This window comes from Monopterus albus, unplaced genomic scaffold, assembly GCF_001952655.1.
Source record: "Monopterus albus unplaced genomic scaffold, M_albus_1.0 scaffold224.1, whole genome shotgun sequence".
Lineage (NCBI taxonomy): Eukaryota > Metazoa > Chordata > Actinopteri > Synbranchiformes > Synbranchidae > Monopterus > Monopterus albus.
Window position 1 is genome coordinate 671,965 of NW_018128104.1, and position 16,673 is coordinate 688,637.

At 40.8% G+C, this 16,673-nt stretch overlaps 1 protein-coding gene and 2 non-coding genes across 3 annotated transcripts in view; all 3 read left to right on the plus strand.

Moving 5' to 3' along the window:
- Nucleotides 1-12,572, plus strand: part of LOC109971411 (N-chimaerin) — an 18,856-nt gene extending 6,284 nt beyond the window's left edge. Inside the window, exons 5-15 of the mRNA XM_020619649.1 lie at nucleotides 656-687; nucleotides 876-989; nucleotides 2,147-2,273; nucleotides 2,792-2,953; nucleotides 6,915-6,992; nucleotides 7,628-7,712; nucleotides 8,207-8,380; nucleotides 9,015-9,092; nucleotides 9,328-9,465; nucleotides 9,701-9,806; nucleotides 9,974-12,572. Coding sequence (XP_020475305.1) covers nucleotides 656-687; nucleotides 876-989; nucleotides 2,147-2,273; nucleotides 2,792-2,953; nucleotides 6,915-6,992; nucleotides 7,628-7,712; nucleotides 8,207-8,380; nucleotides 9,015-9,092; nucleotides 9,328-9,465; nucleotides 9,701-9,806; nucleotides 9,974-10,145 — 1,266 coding nt within the window. The 3' untranslated portion in view covers nucleotides 10,146-12,572. The remainder of the gene's footprint in view (nucleotides 1-655; nucleotides 688-875; nucleotides 990-2,146; nucleotides 2,274-2,791; nucleotides 2,954-6,914; nucleotides 6,993-7,627; nucleotides 7,713-8,206; nucleotides 8,381-9,014; nucleotides 9,093-9,327; nucleotides 9,466-9,700; nucleotides 9,807-9,973) is intronic.
- A 1,381-nt stretch (nucleotides 12,573-13,953) lies between these two features.
- trnam-cau (transfer RNA methionine (anticodon CAU)) lies at nucleotides 13,954-14,026 on the plus strand. The gene has a single exon. It is a non-coding gene; the product is annotated as a tRNA-Met (tRNA).
- Nucleotides 14,027-14,299: 273 nt separating this feature from the next.
- On the plus strand, nucleotides 14,300-14,372 carry trnak-cuu (transfer RNA lysine (anticodon CUU)). Its single transcript has one exon. It is a non-coding gene; the product is annotated as a tRNA-Lys (tRNA).
- Nucleotides 14,373-16,673: the final 2,301 nt, after the last annotated feature.

Consider the following 16,673-nt stretch of genomic DNA (forward strand, 5'->3'; position numbering starts at 1 on the left):
CAGGAATGTCTTTATAAACAGCCCTCTTAAAGCCTGGTGGATGGGTAGCAGAGTGTGTGTAGAAGCTAAATGAACAGCTGCTGGTTGTGATGCCCTGGTCTGGTCAGGTAGTCGCTGCTGATCCAGTTAAAAGCAGCAGACAGGAGGACGTGGAGTGGTGCAGCTCTATATGATTTAATGATGCACCAATAAGAAGTAATCTATGGTCGGTACTTTTTAGTCTGTGGCATAAATGAGTACAGAGGTTCTTTTTTTTTTTTTTTTTTTTTTAAAAACCTTTTATTTTTCAAAGTAGTTCCACTGAGAGGCCACCTCTTTTTTCACATTCACACAGTCACACATTGACACCTGAAAGCTGCCCAGCACAACCACAGACTGAGCTGAGACCAAAGTAGTACCACTGGAGCGCTCGGGGTTAAAAGGGCCTTGTTAATGGACACCACAGTGATGTTAATGCTGCTACACTGCGCTACTCTTTTTAACAGTAATTGACATTGTTGTTATTTTATTACAGTATTGGTGGAATAGTATTGTGCACAGGACCTACTGGTTTTGTTTGATGTGAAGATGTTTAAGTTCGGCAATGAGATTTTCTTTCTGCAGATGTAATTCTTCTGTTGAGTTTTTCTCACTATATAGTTTTCTTTTCCTGCAGGTGGACAACCGACCTAAATACTACGGGAGAGAGTAAGTTGGTTGTATCTGTTAGTCAGTTGTATCGGGCATGTTGCATCAGTACATCTCAAACAGTGAGGATGCTTTTGAATCCATTTTCGTTTACATTTAAGCCTCTGCAGTTAGATTTTCTTTATTTATTCCAATGTTGTTTTTCTCACATACTCAAAAACCTAATATTTTGCTCCTCTTTCATCCAGGTACCACGGGATGATCTCAAGAGAAGAGGCTGACAACTTACTGAGTCAGGCTGAAGGCAGCTACCTCATCAGAGAGAGTCAGAGACAGCCGGGCACATACACACTGGCATTAAGGTGTGTTTACTGTATGTTTGTGGGTTTGGCTAATCTGGGTAGACTCAGACAATCAAGAACCAACATGAGCTCAGTGCTCTGTTCAGTTCTGGTCCAGGGATTTCAATGCATTCATTAGTAAATCACCCAGGTGTTGTGAGGGTTTGTCCCTTCAGAAAAGGTTGCATTTGAGCTTTAAACTTCTCAGAGGTGCTCATCTCTAAACCTCGCATGACTCCTCACACTGAACCTTTTCATCATGAGGAGTCATGAAAATGCAGAGGGGTTATATTGGGTCTGATATTTTGTTTAGCTTTGTGTTTTAATATGACTCACAAATGCTTATTGGTCAGGTACTGATTCTGTGTCATGCTCAGAGGCACGACGATTGTGTGCAGAGGCACGACGATTGTGTGGAGGATTGTTGTTGCAGAAATTTAATGCAGCCAAAGGAGTCTGTCTGCATCCAAAATGCCACCCTGTTTCTTTAGCCTAGTTAACTTGTAGGCAGATAAGTTCATTTTAAACCAGTATTCACTTTGACTTGAATGTGAGCTATTATTTTCTCAGAGTAGGTGTCACACTTTTAAATGGGTGCATGGCACAATTTGAATTTAGTTTTGGGTCAGTTCGCTCTATTCATAGTCTTGTCATTCTTTCACCTGTGCAACTTTTTCTCCTCATTCACTCTCTCTCCCATTCCTGTGGTTATAATTACCTTCTATATATAGCCCTTCATAAACTAGGGTCCCAGGCTGTGCTGGCAGAAAAGGAAAGGTTGGATTTTGGGTTAATGATCTAACAGTAATGTTTTATCTTGCATTGGCTTCATTATGATCCGCTGAGGAGTGTGTTGGCCCAGGTCACAGTCTGTCTATCACAGCTTTGTCACTTTTTGTGCTATTTTTCAGCCTTCTGACATCTGTTCTCATATGCTAATTGTGCTAGCAGCTGAAGTTTTGAATGCATGAGCTACAGTGGTTGACAGATAAAATGTCATTGCCTGCTAGACTTCTCCCTAGCAAAGTCCTACATGTTTGACTTAAACCTTTAGGATCCACTGCTTAACCATGCTACATCTGACATGAAAAAAGAAAATGGGAATCAGAGAGAAAGATTTTGCCAAACAAAGATATGTTTGTCAGTCCCCTCTCAAAGTTTACTCCATTCCATCCTAGGTTTGGGAACCAGACTAGAAACTTCCGCCTCTACCATGATGGAAAGCACTTTGTTGGAGAGAAGAGGTTCGAGTCCATCCATGACCTGGTCACAGATGGTCTTATCACACTCTACATTGAGACAAAGGTGTGCTCATGTATCCTCGCCTCCCCTTCCATCTTAGTAACAAACGTGTCATTTTCCACATTTATAGCAATTGTTCAAGACTCAATGTAAATGCAGATTAAGGATGTTTACTTGCATTTAAAGCTTTTAGCGTTCAAGTCCATGTTTGCCAGGTAAGAAATCAGCCAGCTTGACTCATATAATACCCCTTGATCACCATTTGTTTACTTGATCATATGAATCCCAGGATTCCATAAAACCCTGTATTTTTCTTGAGCTCACTTCCCGTTAAGTGTTTATTTGTTTATTCAGACAGTAGGAAAGCACCAAGGGGGTCAAAACAGTGTTGTAAAATGAAGAATGGAATTATTACAAGATTGTCTTGGTACAGCTGGGTCCAGTGTAGTTTTGCATGCAGAAAAATAATAACCTATACTGTCAGGGGAGACAAAAACACTGCAGTATTATGGGTTTGTGTGCAACACAGCATGATAAATTAGCTGAATTTGTTTAACTGGTATATTTTTCTCTTTTGTCAGGCAGCGGAGTATATTGCTAAGATGACCATAAACCCTATTTATGAACATGTGGGCTACACCACCCTGAACCAAGAACCCACCCTGAAGAAACATCTAGCACACAGCTCAGACGCCACAGACGGACCTGCTTCAGCCAAAGATGACTGCAACACTGAGGAGAGGGTGAGGAAAACCAATTATATATCTGCTGAATGTTGACACACTGAGGGAGAAGACAGCAGATTTGTCTGTCTGATATCAGTTTGCCAGGGCTCGTTATTGACTTTCATCCCCCTCCAAGTAGTTTTACAGCCTTAAAATGTTGAAATTTAGCAAAATACTTTTGAAAATTGTAAATGTCCAGATCCAAAGTACAAAAGCCAACACATTTTCTTTCCTCTTCAGCTACAGAATAATACGGCATGGCTTTTACAGGCTGCATAATAAACATTCAGCAGAAATCATACTGAATAGCATCTCTAAATCAGCATCTTTAAAAGTGATCACTCTTTTCAGGAAATAGGATTTTTGAACTTGGGCCAAAAGTAACGACCGATAAACATCTGTTTTTGGCAAACTGACCTGTATGCTTGGGACTTTTTGGGTGTTCGTTTCAGTAACAGTTCGAGTAGTGCTGAATCAAAGTATTGGCTACAAACCAAACATATTAGGAAACCACAGTGTGAAATTATTCCTGAAAATGTACCGTTCTAAGACTAGCTGAATCAGAAGAACCCTGTACAACAGTGAGTAATAAAAGATAGCTCCAAACTGAGCTCAAGTTCAGTGTGTTGAAATACAAGATGATCTGATGAGTGAGGGACAGAGTTGAATCTAGTAGGCATAAGAACAACATTTTAGACATTTCTGTTTCAGTTCAGCAGAAAAAGGAACTGGACATTTGCAAGTGGAAGATGAGGCTCAAAGTCTCTGGACTTTATCTGCACAATTAATGTTACATAAATAATAAACCATGATCATATTCCACAATGTGGCAAGAAGTATGAAACAATGACATATAAATGAATGTTATCTAAAAATCTGGCTTTGTGAAGCATTGATTTAGTTGATGTTGATTAACCTTGGTAAAGGTAGGGACTGCTGCTGTATCTACAGTGCTAGGATGGAAGGATGAGAGCTGAGGAACATGGTGAATGAAGGAGGAGGAGGAGGATGGATGCAGAGGAGAGATGGCCTCCAGCCAAGGGCTCTGCAGTAAAATTACATAACAGCAGTCTGCCTGCAGAAACCTGCTATCTCCCTGAAGCCAGCTACTAAGTCTTCAGGAAACAACTTTGTTGTTGGCCCATTAGTTTCCAATCAGCTGTGAAGAAGAGTTTTTATTCAATTTTTCAGGTTTTATTCAATGACTTTTTTCTATCAGAGGATGAAAATAGAAGTGACAAAGTGTGGAGATGTGAGGTTTCTGTATGACGCTGATGCTAATCATCAGGCAGCATTCAGTGTAAATTTCAGTTCTGCAGCTGCTGTTTGTGCAGTTTGATGAATGAAAATGAGGCAAGAGATGCAGATCTTTTTGTGCAACCACTGCAAAACCCTTAGAGCGTTGTATAGTAACACACATGCACACTTAAGTGTAATAGTGTCAAGTTAAAATGGGCAGTTTTCACACAAAATACACACCAGTAGGCTCAAAAGTAGGTGCAGTGTGTGCACTGTGTTTGTCTGCTTCACCAGTGCTGAGGTTCTTCAGGCTCTATATGACCTGCAGTGGATGACCACCTACACTGTACCTCATACAGCACTACCTTTGCGTGTGTGTGTATATAATGAGGTAGTCCTATGTATGTGTGTGCTTTCATAATTGAGTGGATTTGCAGACAAAGCAGTGTGCCTGTGACATTGAGACCAGAGGTGGCCCTCTGCAGGGGAGGCAAACCCACCAGAAATACATAATTTATGTGTTCAGACAGTTAATAACCTTTTGGGTTAAATGCAGTTTTACCGTCCCCTGTGGGGGTGGATATGGTATGATTCTGGTGGCAAAAATCTATTTACTTATTAATTCATGGACAGTGATAGGAAAGTGAGAGGAACTTCAATTAATACAATTTTAATTCACCTTTGATCTGATAGAAAATATAGGATTATATTAGAGAAATTCACAGTAAATTAATAGTAGGAGATGTCATGGCTATGGAAAATATCCCCATCAGTGATGCTAAGCTTGCTAAGCATAACCAGCTTCCTTTCCCCTTTCTGTTTGTATTTCTTTCTCTGTATGTCAGAGGTGATCTTTTGTCAGCCACTAGCATCCTCCACCCTGCCACTGCTGTGCAATGAAAACTGCCTTTAAATATGTATAACCAGTCATGCATATTCACTGTTGTGATTGCGAATAAGTGTAGATATGTGGTTGTTCATTATGATGACGTTATAACTCAACTTCATGCTGAAAAAATGTAGAAGAAGTCATCTGGACGTAGTTTTAGGTAGAAGACGTTTCCCCTGTCATCCAAGAGGCTTCATCATTTCTGTCTGACTAGGGGTGGTGGTGAGTGCTGGTTGGACATTACTGATGAAGCCTCTTGGATGAGAGGGGAAACGTCTTCTACCTAAAACTACGTCCAGATGACTTCTTCTACGCTTTTTCAGCATACTACCACCTGGATGACTGAGAATTTGCACAGACAAACTCAACTTCATTCTCATTTTTAATGCTTTTTTTAAAAAGTCAAAACACTATATTTGTATTATTATGTAACATATCTGACAAGATCAAAATACCAAGTTTGAATCTTGTAAGTCTCTCCCAGACTAACCGGACTTCGTGCACTCCCGCAGCTTAAGGCCAAACATCCAAAGGCGGCACTTAGCCAGAAACCTCTTAAGTGCACTTGTTAAGTGAAACTTCAGCCTTAAACTCTTCTTATATAGTGGTACTTATTACATCTAAGATACTGGATGAGCAGGACTTCTGATTTAAGAGCCCTGTAAAGACAAGCTGACTGCAGCAGTTGCTGTCGTTTACAGTGGACACATTTTAAAGACACTGGGAAACATCTGAATAAAAACATCCTGAAGACAAGAGGGTGGAGGGAAAGAAAGAAAATGTGAACAAATGAATAAAACAACAGCTTTTTTCTCAGCTCATTCTCTCCCGCCCTCTCTTTCTCTTATGGGACAATTGAGGTGGCAGAATTGGTGGTGAACAACAAGAACCCTGCGTTCTGATTGGCTCGTTCTCCTCTCAGCGTGACCTGTTAAATTCATACATTACTGCCCCGTAGCTCAGCCTCCCACTCCTTTCTCTTTCTGTCTCTATCCCTCCCTTCTGCGCTGGCTTTGCCTGGCGAGTGTGTAGAGGGAAAGCGGAATAACACACACACAGAGCCATGTGCACCTAAGCGCTCACCTCCACGAGACTGAGAGACGGAGATGCTCATTCTGCTGCATCAGTCCAGTCTGAAGGATTTTGCCTCCCAACAAGTGAAGATTTATTGAATTACATTCATTGAACTTTTTCTGGGGTTTTTGTATCTCCACACAGATTTCTTGTTATTGGCTGGCTTTTGTTTTTTGCTATGAACTGGAATCGCACCATGCAGGGCTAATTAGATTGGCTGATCTTTGTGGTACAAGGACAGCAGAACTGGTCCTGAATTTGCTCCTCGGTCTGGGATGCTTTTGTCAGATGGGGCTTTGAAATGATTTGAGTCTAGTTGTAGTTTCCCTTCTCTCTTATTCCTGGTTTTGTTAATTCTTCTGGCCTTTTTGTCATTTTTAATGCCATCTGTATTTGCTGTTTTTGGTTTCATGTCTGATTGGCTTACTCTATTCATTAATAGGATTCTGATTTTGCTCTAAGAGCCAGTGTTCAATTTAAACCTCCAAAACTACAGGTCCCACAATGCCGAGCCGAGAGTCGTACGTCGTCAGAAGAGGTAAAAAGCAATCATGCGAGCGAGCTGAGAAGAGAACAGGTCAGAGGGGCTCTTTGTTTACAGCTGCTGTTGGTTTAAATGTCAGCGCTGGTTCAACTTCCTCCCTGCCAGTCTCCGGCGGCCCATCAGACCCTAGCTCTGGGGTGGGATTCCCTCTCAACCAGGCATCAGCCCCCTCCAAACCCACCTCCCCTGTTTCCACCTTCTGGCAACCAATCAGATCTTTTGCCCTCTCACAGCTAACATCGCTGGTGCGGCGGGCCACCCTGAGGGAAAGCGACTTGGCGCCCAAGTATGAGAAGGTCCACAACTTCAAGGTGAGACACTGCTTGACTTTCACAGTCCTGTCCTGTTTGTGTGTACCTGTGCGTGTGTATGTGTTACAAGACACCAGGACTGCTGATTCAGCTCTAGGGGTCTTAATCACATTTATCACAGAGAGCACAGTGTTGGGATAACCACACAGAAATACACACACCGCATTTACATCTCAGGCTTTTAGCTTTTGTTTGGTGCTTCAAATTCCCAGATCTCCATATTACAAGCAGTCATCAGTACAGAGCCACGGTGTCCTGAGCTCAAGGGAAATGTGAATGAACACATGATAACAGACACACTCGCACAAAGAGTGCTGTGACGTGATGGAGGTTACTAGCATTTCATTATATAGAGTCAGTTTCTGCAGCAAATGAGCAGATTAAAACTCTGTTCCCATTAAATTTCTCATAAGTGACCCCTCAGCACTCCTATTGTGTGTCCATTGTTCTTCATTTATTGCTAGGTTATATGAATCTAGGTTATATGAATGTTTTTCTCACCGTCTCAGAAGACAGTTATACCATCTTAGTACAGTTAAATCTATGTGTTTTTCCATTTTGATGTTGTTTGGCCATGTCTTTTTATGCTTTAATATTTGTTGTGACGATCGATTTTTGTCTCTCTCTTATACCAGGTTCACACATTCAGGGGTCCCCACTGGTGTGAGTACTGCGCCAACTTCATGTGGGGTCTCATCGCTCAGGGAGTGAAGTGCGCAGGTAACAGTCAGTCTCTTTTTCACATGCACTTCATGTAGTTTCTCAAGCTCATTGTCCACTTATCATCTACAAATATTCCAATATTCCAGCAATGATCCTTCTGCTCCTTTTCGCCTACTCCTCCAGTGTGTTCGACATGTTGCACCCCCTCTCCCCTAAACTGTGACTCAGAACGGGGACAGCAGGCTAAAGTTAATCACTTTTGTCATTGACTCATCTGTGGTGTGTCATGGATTTAAAAGATTCAGCTTGGTGCCAAAGAACACCCTGTCAGTGTGGCTTGGGTGTGTGGGTGGTGGACTGTGCCTCTGCAATGCCCACGTTTAAATGCAACTTTTGCTAAGTACTAGAGCTTTAAGGACAGAATTATATTGTCTTCATATTGCTGTTGAGTTTTTAAAGCAGAGTAAACAGCTGAAAGCGTGTTAAGGGAGTACAGGCACACATTTATGTAAGACTCCTGAGTGGACAATCTCTGTCTTTTTCTCTATCAGACTGTGGGTTGAATGTCCATAAACAGTGCTCCAAAGTGGTGCCGAACGACTGCCAGCCGGACCTGCGGCACGTCAAGAAGGTGTACAGCTGCGACCTGACTACTCTGGTCAAAGCCCACAACACTAAGAGACCTATGGTGGTGGACATGTGCATACAGGAAATCGAGGCTAGAGGTGGGAGAGTCAAAACAAGCTGCAACAACTGCTGTTATGTATGTGTACATATATACACACTGAAAGACTCCCTCCCCGTGGTCACAGGGGAACTGCCACAAACGGGGGTTTATTGACCACAATTCAAGACCTGAGTGAAACTAATTTCAATCGAGATGCCTGACTTGAAGTTATTGAACTTGACCAGAGCAGGAGAGACAGCTCGCCCCTCATCCCAGCTCCCTTGCTCTTTCTGTTTTTATCTTCTCATCGGTCTTCACCACCTCCTTCTGTCTCTGTCCATATCATGCCTGTGTTTTATGCCCCCTTTTCTGTTATTTACTTTTTACTTACATTTTAAAACCCAGTTTTCATACAGGGCTACAGATGCTACACACAGGGCAGCAAATTAAAATCAGTAATAATAAAATCTAACTGAGAATTTAGAGGTAACAAAAGAATTTAAACTGGACCAGAATAAAAAATTAATAATTGGGGAAGTGGGGAAAAAGTGTAGTACACAAGTACATGTAGCTATCAAGTGCTGAAAGTGTGTTAAAAGCGATATTGTAACAACTAACTGTTACAGTCAGACATTTTAATTAAATGTAGTGAATGAGGTAACATCTGTCCAGCTCTCCTTGTCTGCCTGCAGGTCTTCAGTCAGAGGGTTTGTACAGAATATCAGGCTTCAGTGAGCTGATAGAAGATGTCAAACTGGCCTTTGACAGAGGTGAGTGTTGCCCCTTTTGGTTATTGAGATGTGGAATATTGTTTTGTATGTCAGCAGCACAACCATGACAGACCTTCATGTTTGGAGTGCTTGAGGTGAATCTGTACGAGAAAGACAGTTTCCTATTAAGCATCAGTAAAATATCAGTAAAAACATGCAGTGATTCTTTGAAGATGATTATTTCATCATGGGGTTTCCTTTTCACTGAAAGTAAAGTTTTTGTTTTCCTCAACAGATGGAGAAAAAGCAGATATTTCCTCAAATGCTTATGAGGACATCAACATCATCACCGGAGCCCTAAAACTGTACTTCAGAGAGCTGCCAATCCCGCTCATCACATACGATGCCTACCCACGCTTCATAGAAACTGCAAGTAGGTCTTCATGCTTTCTGTGCCTTATTACATAGGATGCAAGAATGAACAGAACAATTAAGCAGCTGCGCAGAGCTTTGAAAGCGCAGTGTAGCCTGCAGCGTGGATGACATATATTTTGTCAGATCTTTTACTTTATTATGTGATTGTGCATGGGGTTGTGAGAATTGCTGTTTCTTAGGTGTCGGATAATCTAGGTTTAGGTTTTATGAGTGTCATATTTTGTGTGTTGCAGAGATTACAGACCCAGAAAAACGGCTGGAGTCTCTCCACGAGGCCTTGAAGTTGCTGCCGCCAGCTCACTGCGAGACGATGCGATACCTCATGGCTCACCTCAAGAGGTCTAAACACACAAGTCGTGCTTCCTCTTGTCTCGCACCTTTAGTTGTGGTAGCTTGGTTGTTTGAGATTCAGCTATTCCACACAGTAACTGAAGTTGATCTAGTTTTGTGGACATAGCTCCCTTTCCTTGTCCAATACACTTAGCTTCCCCTCTCTCTCCACCCAGGGTGACCGAGTATGAGAAGGAGAACCTCATGACCAGCGAGAACCTGGGCATTGTCTTCGGCCCGACACTGATGAGGGCCCCTGAGCTGGATGCCATGACAGCGCTCAACGACATCCGATACCAGAGACTGGTGGTGGAAACACTCATTACCAATGAAGATGTGTTGTTCTGAGTGAGGACAGGAAGGATGCAATGCATTTTCCTACTGTGGGGAGATGAGCTGTTGACTTTTACAATTAAATGAAGGAGAAACATGTGGGATACCTGGAACCTAGAGAGAGGGCAGTGCCTGTTTTTATGTGAAGAAAGGATAAATGAAGGAAGTGACTATTTGCAAGGAAGAAATGAATTAAAAAACAATGGAGACTCTAAAAACACTGAGGGGAGAAGTAGATGGAGGGATGCAGTATTTCCCTTCATTAGTCAGACTCACCCAACAAACTTGATACTTCCACAGACGATCCACAGTTTGTAATGTTATAACTGCACAACAACTAAAAGAAATACTGGAAATGTCCACCCTTACTTGACAGAAATAAAGAGCTATTACCTCTTGATGAGTTGGGTGAAGAATACTGGCATGTCAGCAACACTGCTTTGTCTGTGTAGGGGAAACACTGTGGGATCCATTTGTTCGTTACTAACTTCTCTGTCTGAAATGGATGCCTCGACATTTTTATTTTTATTTTTTTGGCGTCAGACTCAATTGAAGTCTTGCTGCTGGGGGGATCATTCCTCGCAGTAGAACTTAAGTGGCTTGGACCTGTTGTGTTTTCTTTACTTTACACCTCCCTCTTCTGCTACATTGACTGAAGAGTAATTCTTTAGTAATTCATTTTTAGTTGTTAACATAGATTGACCCCTTTTCATATCATATCATAAAGCTTTACAGGTTTGTTGGTGTGTAATTATACCCAGTAATGGAACTGATGAAGCTGTAAATTAAATGATAACTTCATTATCATTGTTGCTGAACCAATCCTGTGTTCTCTCACTTCTCCACCCGCCAGCCATCCCTCTGAAGGTGAAAACCTCTTGGAAAATGACACTTAAAATTCAGTGTCATGTGGTCCACTTAAAGGCAAAGTTAGCGATCATACAAATCTCCCTAAAATGAGGCCTTTTCTAGTTCAGAATTGGAGCTTTAAACTGGAATACAGTGTCCTTTTTTGCCAGGCATTCACATTTAAATCTTTTTTACTAATAGACAAGACAAATTCAACACAGACTGTCTGGCAGCTTTTATTTATTTCAGATCAGATTTACAGAGCTTTCGTTTTCACCTCAGTGGCAGATGGTGAAGAGAAGAACACGTCAGAAGTGACTTGAAACATGATTATTTGAAACAGATTTTTCTTTGCGCTATCATTTGTAGAATGCAGTATTGTAACTAAGCAGATTTTGTGCTCAAAATGCTAATTGAAATTCTTGAGTGATCACCTGGGTGCAATTGAGCAAAGTAGAACACATGAATCATTTCATGACTTGTCTGTGTTGTTGGTTTGAGTGAGATGATTGAGCAACAGTACTGTCACCAGCAGGTTTGGTGCTAGGTTATTCATCCCATCCTAAGAGCTAAAGCAAAGAAGCTCAATAAAACAAAAAAATGTTAGTTACTGAAAAGCAGTGTAAGTACAGTGGTGTTGGTACTTCCTTTTTTCACTGTGCTAGTCCACAATGAGGCCATGTTTTGGCTCTGTCAACATGTTTGGAAAGAAGATATATCTGCTGTTTTTTTCTTATCCGGCTGCTACCATTTAATAGCATTCACACAAGTAAAGAAGACCAGTTGTGGGAATTTTAGAACTTTTTGACTTGTTTTCATCTTTCCACAGACAGCGAAAACCTGAGAAAATGTGATACCTGAATACAAATTAGTGTAATATCTTACAGATATGTGAAGATCAGGTACAGGCTAAACATTGCATATTGAGAGGCCTGCTGTAATGTTTTGACAGTGCTCTGATATGATGAACACAGTGTTGTAGGATGATGATTGTAATCATTTGTAATATGAAGGAGAGTATTTGTCATGTTTTATTTTCTCTTTTAAAACTAGTGCCATTTGAAAGGGTGGAGATGTAGAATAGATGCCTTCTGCATGGAGCCCTCCTCAGCTAACACACACTGAACCCTTTCTTCATCTTTTTCTACCCCCATTTCTGTCGGGGGTCACTGATATACTTCCTAGTACGCTCTATTGGCAAAGCAGTGACAACCCACCGGTGGTTAGGGTTATGAAAATCAAGCGCAGCCAATGCTGAGCTGGTTGTAAATCAAATGGATGTAATATAAAAGCAACACCATTTTTCTTACAAACCTTGGTTATGCTTTGGTTTTTCGTGTGCTATTTATCTGAACTGTTTTTGGTGATCTTTGTTGTTCATTTCTGATTTAACAATGGACTAACCCAGTGACAACTTGTGAGCCTTAAGTGGTCTATGACACTTGCATTTTGGCATCATGGAATGTCATTTCTTTATTATTGTCATTGCTGTAAATAATTTTCTAAATGGTGTATGCATGGTGTCTGTGCAGATTCTCAGTCAACCAGGTCATAGTAAGCTGAAACAACTTAGAAAAAATCAACTGGACTTAGATTTCTAGGTCGAAGACGTTTCACCTCTCATCCAAGAGGCTTCATCAGTTCTGACTGACTGGTGTTGAGCCAACTTGTACATTGGTGAAACTAAGCAGTCGCTTCACAAACGCATGGCCCAACACAGGAGGGCCAACTCCAGTGGACCAGAGTCAGCAGTCCACCTCCACCTGAAGGACAAAGGACATTCTTTTGAGGACAGTGAAGTCCAGATCCTCTCCAGAGAACATCGCTGGTTTGAGAGAGGAGTTAAGGAAGCTATTTTTGTAAAAATAGAACACCCCTCACTAAATAGGGGTGGTGGACTAAGACACAACTTGTCTTCCATCTACAATCCTGTTTTGAGATCTCTGTCCAAACATGCCCACCAGGACAATAGGCGTCGGTCGACGGGAGGATTCAAAGACAGGTAACGACTCTCACCGATACCGGGCTGCAACAACTCGGTCGTTAATGGACAGTGTTGGCCTTCAATGGACTGAAACACCACCGAGGGGGATAAATATCTCCGGCTCAACACCAGTCAGTCAGAACTGATGAAGCCTCTTGGATTAGAGGTGAAACGTTTTCGACCTAGAAATCTAAGTCCAGTTGAAGTTTTTTTCAGCGGTGTATGCATGGTGAAATTAAATTATTACATAAGGCTTTCATTTGACAGGTGTCTGTATTTGTTCAGAACTGATTCTCCATCTTTAACTTCAAATCAAATAGTTATTGAATAGTGTAGACTGAGTGTGGCCAGTGTTTACATGGTGGTGTGATGCGGACACAATTTGTATTTTTAACACGTGATCGCAGCATGTTTGAGCATCCTCCGGTGGCTGCGCCTCAATTGACGGCGCCTCAGTGTCTGGCTGTGGCTTTGAGGACGGGATGTGGGAATTTTATGGTTTAACTGTCTGAAAAGTTTGTCTTTTTTTTCAAAAATAGAAACAGTTTTTCTCTGGAATTCTCCTAACATTTTGTTACCATCTGAAATTATATGGACACATTTTGGCAAGAAGGTGAATAACGAGGTAAAGAACCTTAATCTTTCTCCAAATTATGTCGAATTTGTACCGTATAGGACAGTAGAAATAAGAGCAACAGGACTTCCCAGTTTCTTCACTTTGAGTGATCTAAATATTTAATTTAGTTTATATGTTCTGGGTATTCCCCCGGAACAAGCAGTGTTGTTGTAGAGGTAGTGGCTTGCTACCTTCTGCTGGACAAGGAGGGTGATTACAAACCATGTATTGTAACCACGCTAACTCTGAGAGACGAAGCAGTCCAACACATTAAAGTTGAATAATTATCTGACTAATTTATTCATTTCTAACAGTATTTGGGTTTTGTAATAGTTGTAACCTATATATAGACATCCTTTAAAAACGCCCTTCGAGCCTCGTTGGCGCAGTAGGCAGCGCGTCAGTCTCATAATCTGAAGGTCGTGAGTTCGAGCCTCACACGGGGCAAACATTTTGTTTTTTTCGACCTCAGCAAATCTAGGGCGAGTCATAAATGCCGCTGTCTTCTTTTTAAAGTTTGTTTGCGTGATTTCCTCCCTATTAGCTAATGTATTGTGTCATTTACCACTATTTTCAGCAGTATGAAGAGCAGTAGACTATTTGATAGTACAAATAGTACAAATGCTGATGTTTTGAATAATAACATATTGTAGCTGTCGCTCATCTGACTACAACCTGGACACAAAATAAAAAAATTATATATTTTGTCGTGTATTACAGGCCCGGCTAGCTCAGTCGGTAGAGCATGAGACTCTTAATCTCAGGGTCGTGGGTTCGAGCCCCACGTTGGGCGATAGATTTTTTTTTTTTTATTTTATATGATGTATTATGAGTTATGTAGTTGTGTAGTTACTGCTAATACACTTTAAAGCAGGGATCAGGCCACATATTTCTGTCCGAACCATATGGAGGACGAAAAATGACTTAAATAGAATAAATAAATAAATAATTGATTACATTAATGCACAAATAAATACAGAAATAAATAAGTAAAAGAATAAATAATTAACTAAATGCATAATTAAAAGAAAAAATAATTATATGCTAGAATTAATATAGAAATGAATAAATGCATTAATAAAAAGGAAAATAAATTAAATGCTAAAATAAATACATAATTAAATGCATAAATATATAACGCCAGACAGAAGCAAATGATTCCCAGCAAGTAGTACTTGTACAAGACACACGCGCGTAAACCAAGCTCATCTTCTCTCGGAGAGAAACTGAGCGGCGCGGGCAATGGCTTCGACAGGGAGGCAGCTGGCAGACCTGCTACAGGATGTAGCTAACAAGCTTGAAAACTTTATTTATGTTTATACCTTAAGTTTAACTAGAAAAGGGAGTTTAACATTTTTAGCATTAGCTAAATACTGCAAATTAAAATGTGAGTATTTAAACAAATGAAGATACTGACTGCTCACTGTTTTGCAGCACCAGGAATCATGACCGCACCAAGCTCAGCTCTGCCGCCGTCAAACAGCGGGACACCCAGACATCCAGTGGATGGTATGTTTCTACCGTTAACAGTTTGTGATGCTAGTTCCCATTTATGGATTCAATTAATAAGCTATCATCAGTAGCCAGTGATGTATTCTGTATCATTCTACACAGACTATGCTTATGTTAGCTAACATACAGTGTTTACCTTGTAACCATAGTCTTTTAAATTGGTATTACTTTATAGATTAACTTTTAGCCTGTCCTCCTTACATAATCCCAGCCGAGGCTGCAAGACTGTTTGGTCCATACGCACATGGAGGGAGAAGAGTGACAAGGCGGCGCCCTGCTGTCCCTGCACAACTTTATTCTGTTATACCCCAGTTCTTTTATTGGACAGATTTGAGTATGGAGGGAGTCTGTCTTTCTTGATTTTAGTGCTGGTTTATTTAAAAAAAAGAAAAAAAGGATAAAGATTACAGAACACAATCCGGGTTGTTCCTTCCTCCACAAACACACTCTCTGGCTGCTCGAAACAGGAGATCCTGGAAACACAGACCCTAATACATTTACCAGTTTTGGACTAACCCCTTACACGGATGAAGTCCATCGAGCAGACTCCATCTCTTATCTAGAGCTCCACAGGCTTGGAGCAGCTGTATATTACCTAGTCATAACAAAATGAGGTAGCTCGATGTGTGTGGATATTGTTAGTGTAACAACATCCACACACTAACTAAAACATTCAAACATACTTCTTACACGAGATTAATACAAGAAAACAACTGGTGTCAAGGTACACTTTTCAGAATCAACATTATCTTCTAACCTTGAAACAGAGCAAACTGGAGCAGACTTTGAATCTTACTAAACTACATTACTAACACATTAAAGTCTAACACAATAATGTCTAACAATTATCTGACTGATTTATTAATTTCTAACAATTCCTTCTGCTGTCTTGAAAACAAAAATGCGGACAGTGTCCCCAGTCGATATGCCAAAGAGAGGCTTGCTGTTGCAGGACTAGGGGAAAAACGATTAACATTTCAAGGTGTGCAAAATATGATGAGTACTGACTTTTTTTTAACCTGTTAGCAGACTTCTTATAGCCTACTGCATATTAATCAATGATTCAGTGATACTGAGTTACCATAAAAACATTTAAACTGCCACTGATATTGGTTAATTTCTATGAATATGAGAAAAGGTTATTTGAATTCTCTCCTCTCTTCAGGTAGTCATACAAATCCAGATGAGTTCAGAGAATTCATTTTAGAATCATATCCAAAACTCAGACAAGGGGGTGGATTTGAATTGCTCAAAATTTCTGGAACAACAAGAAGTCGCCAGCTGATCCTCATCTCCTGTCCCAATGAGGGCTACCGTGTGAGACATTTGAAAAATTCACAAACCCAGATCGGTCATGCTACCATCTTCATTCGACCACTTCAGCGGAACCTGAATCTGGAACCTGTAAGTGCCTTACTTTACATAAAACCAGTGCTGTCTTATTAACAGTCACATGATTGTTTGTTGTGTTTTACAGTGAGCGTTTTTACACGATTGTCAACCAGGACGCAGAGGCGAACTGGTTGGACCACCTCAGAAATGTGTTACATGTGGGGATGAGTTCCCTTTTTCATGCATAAAA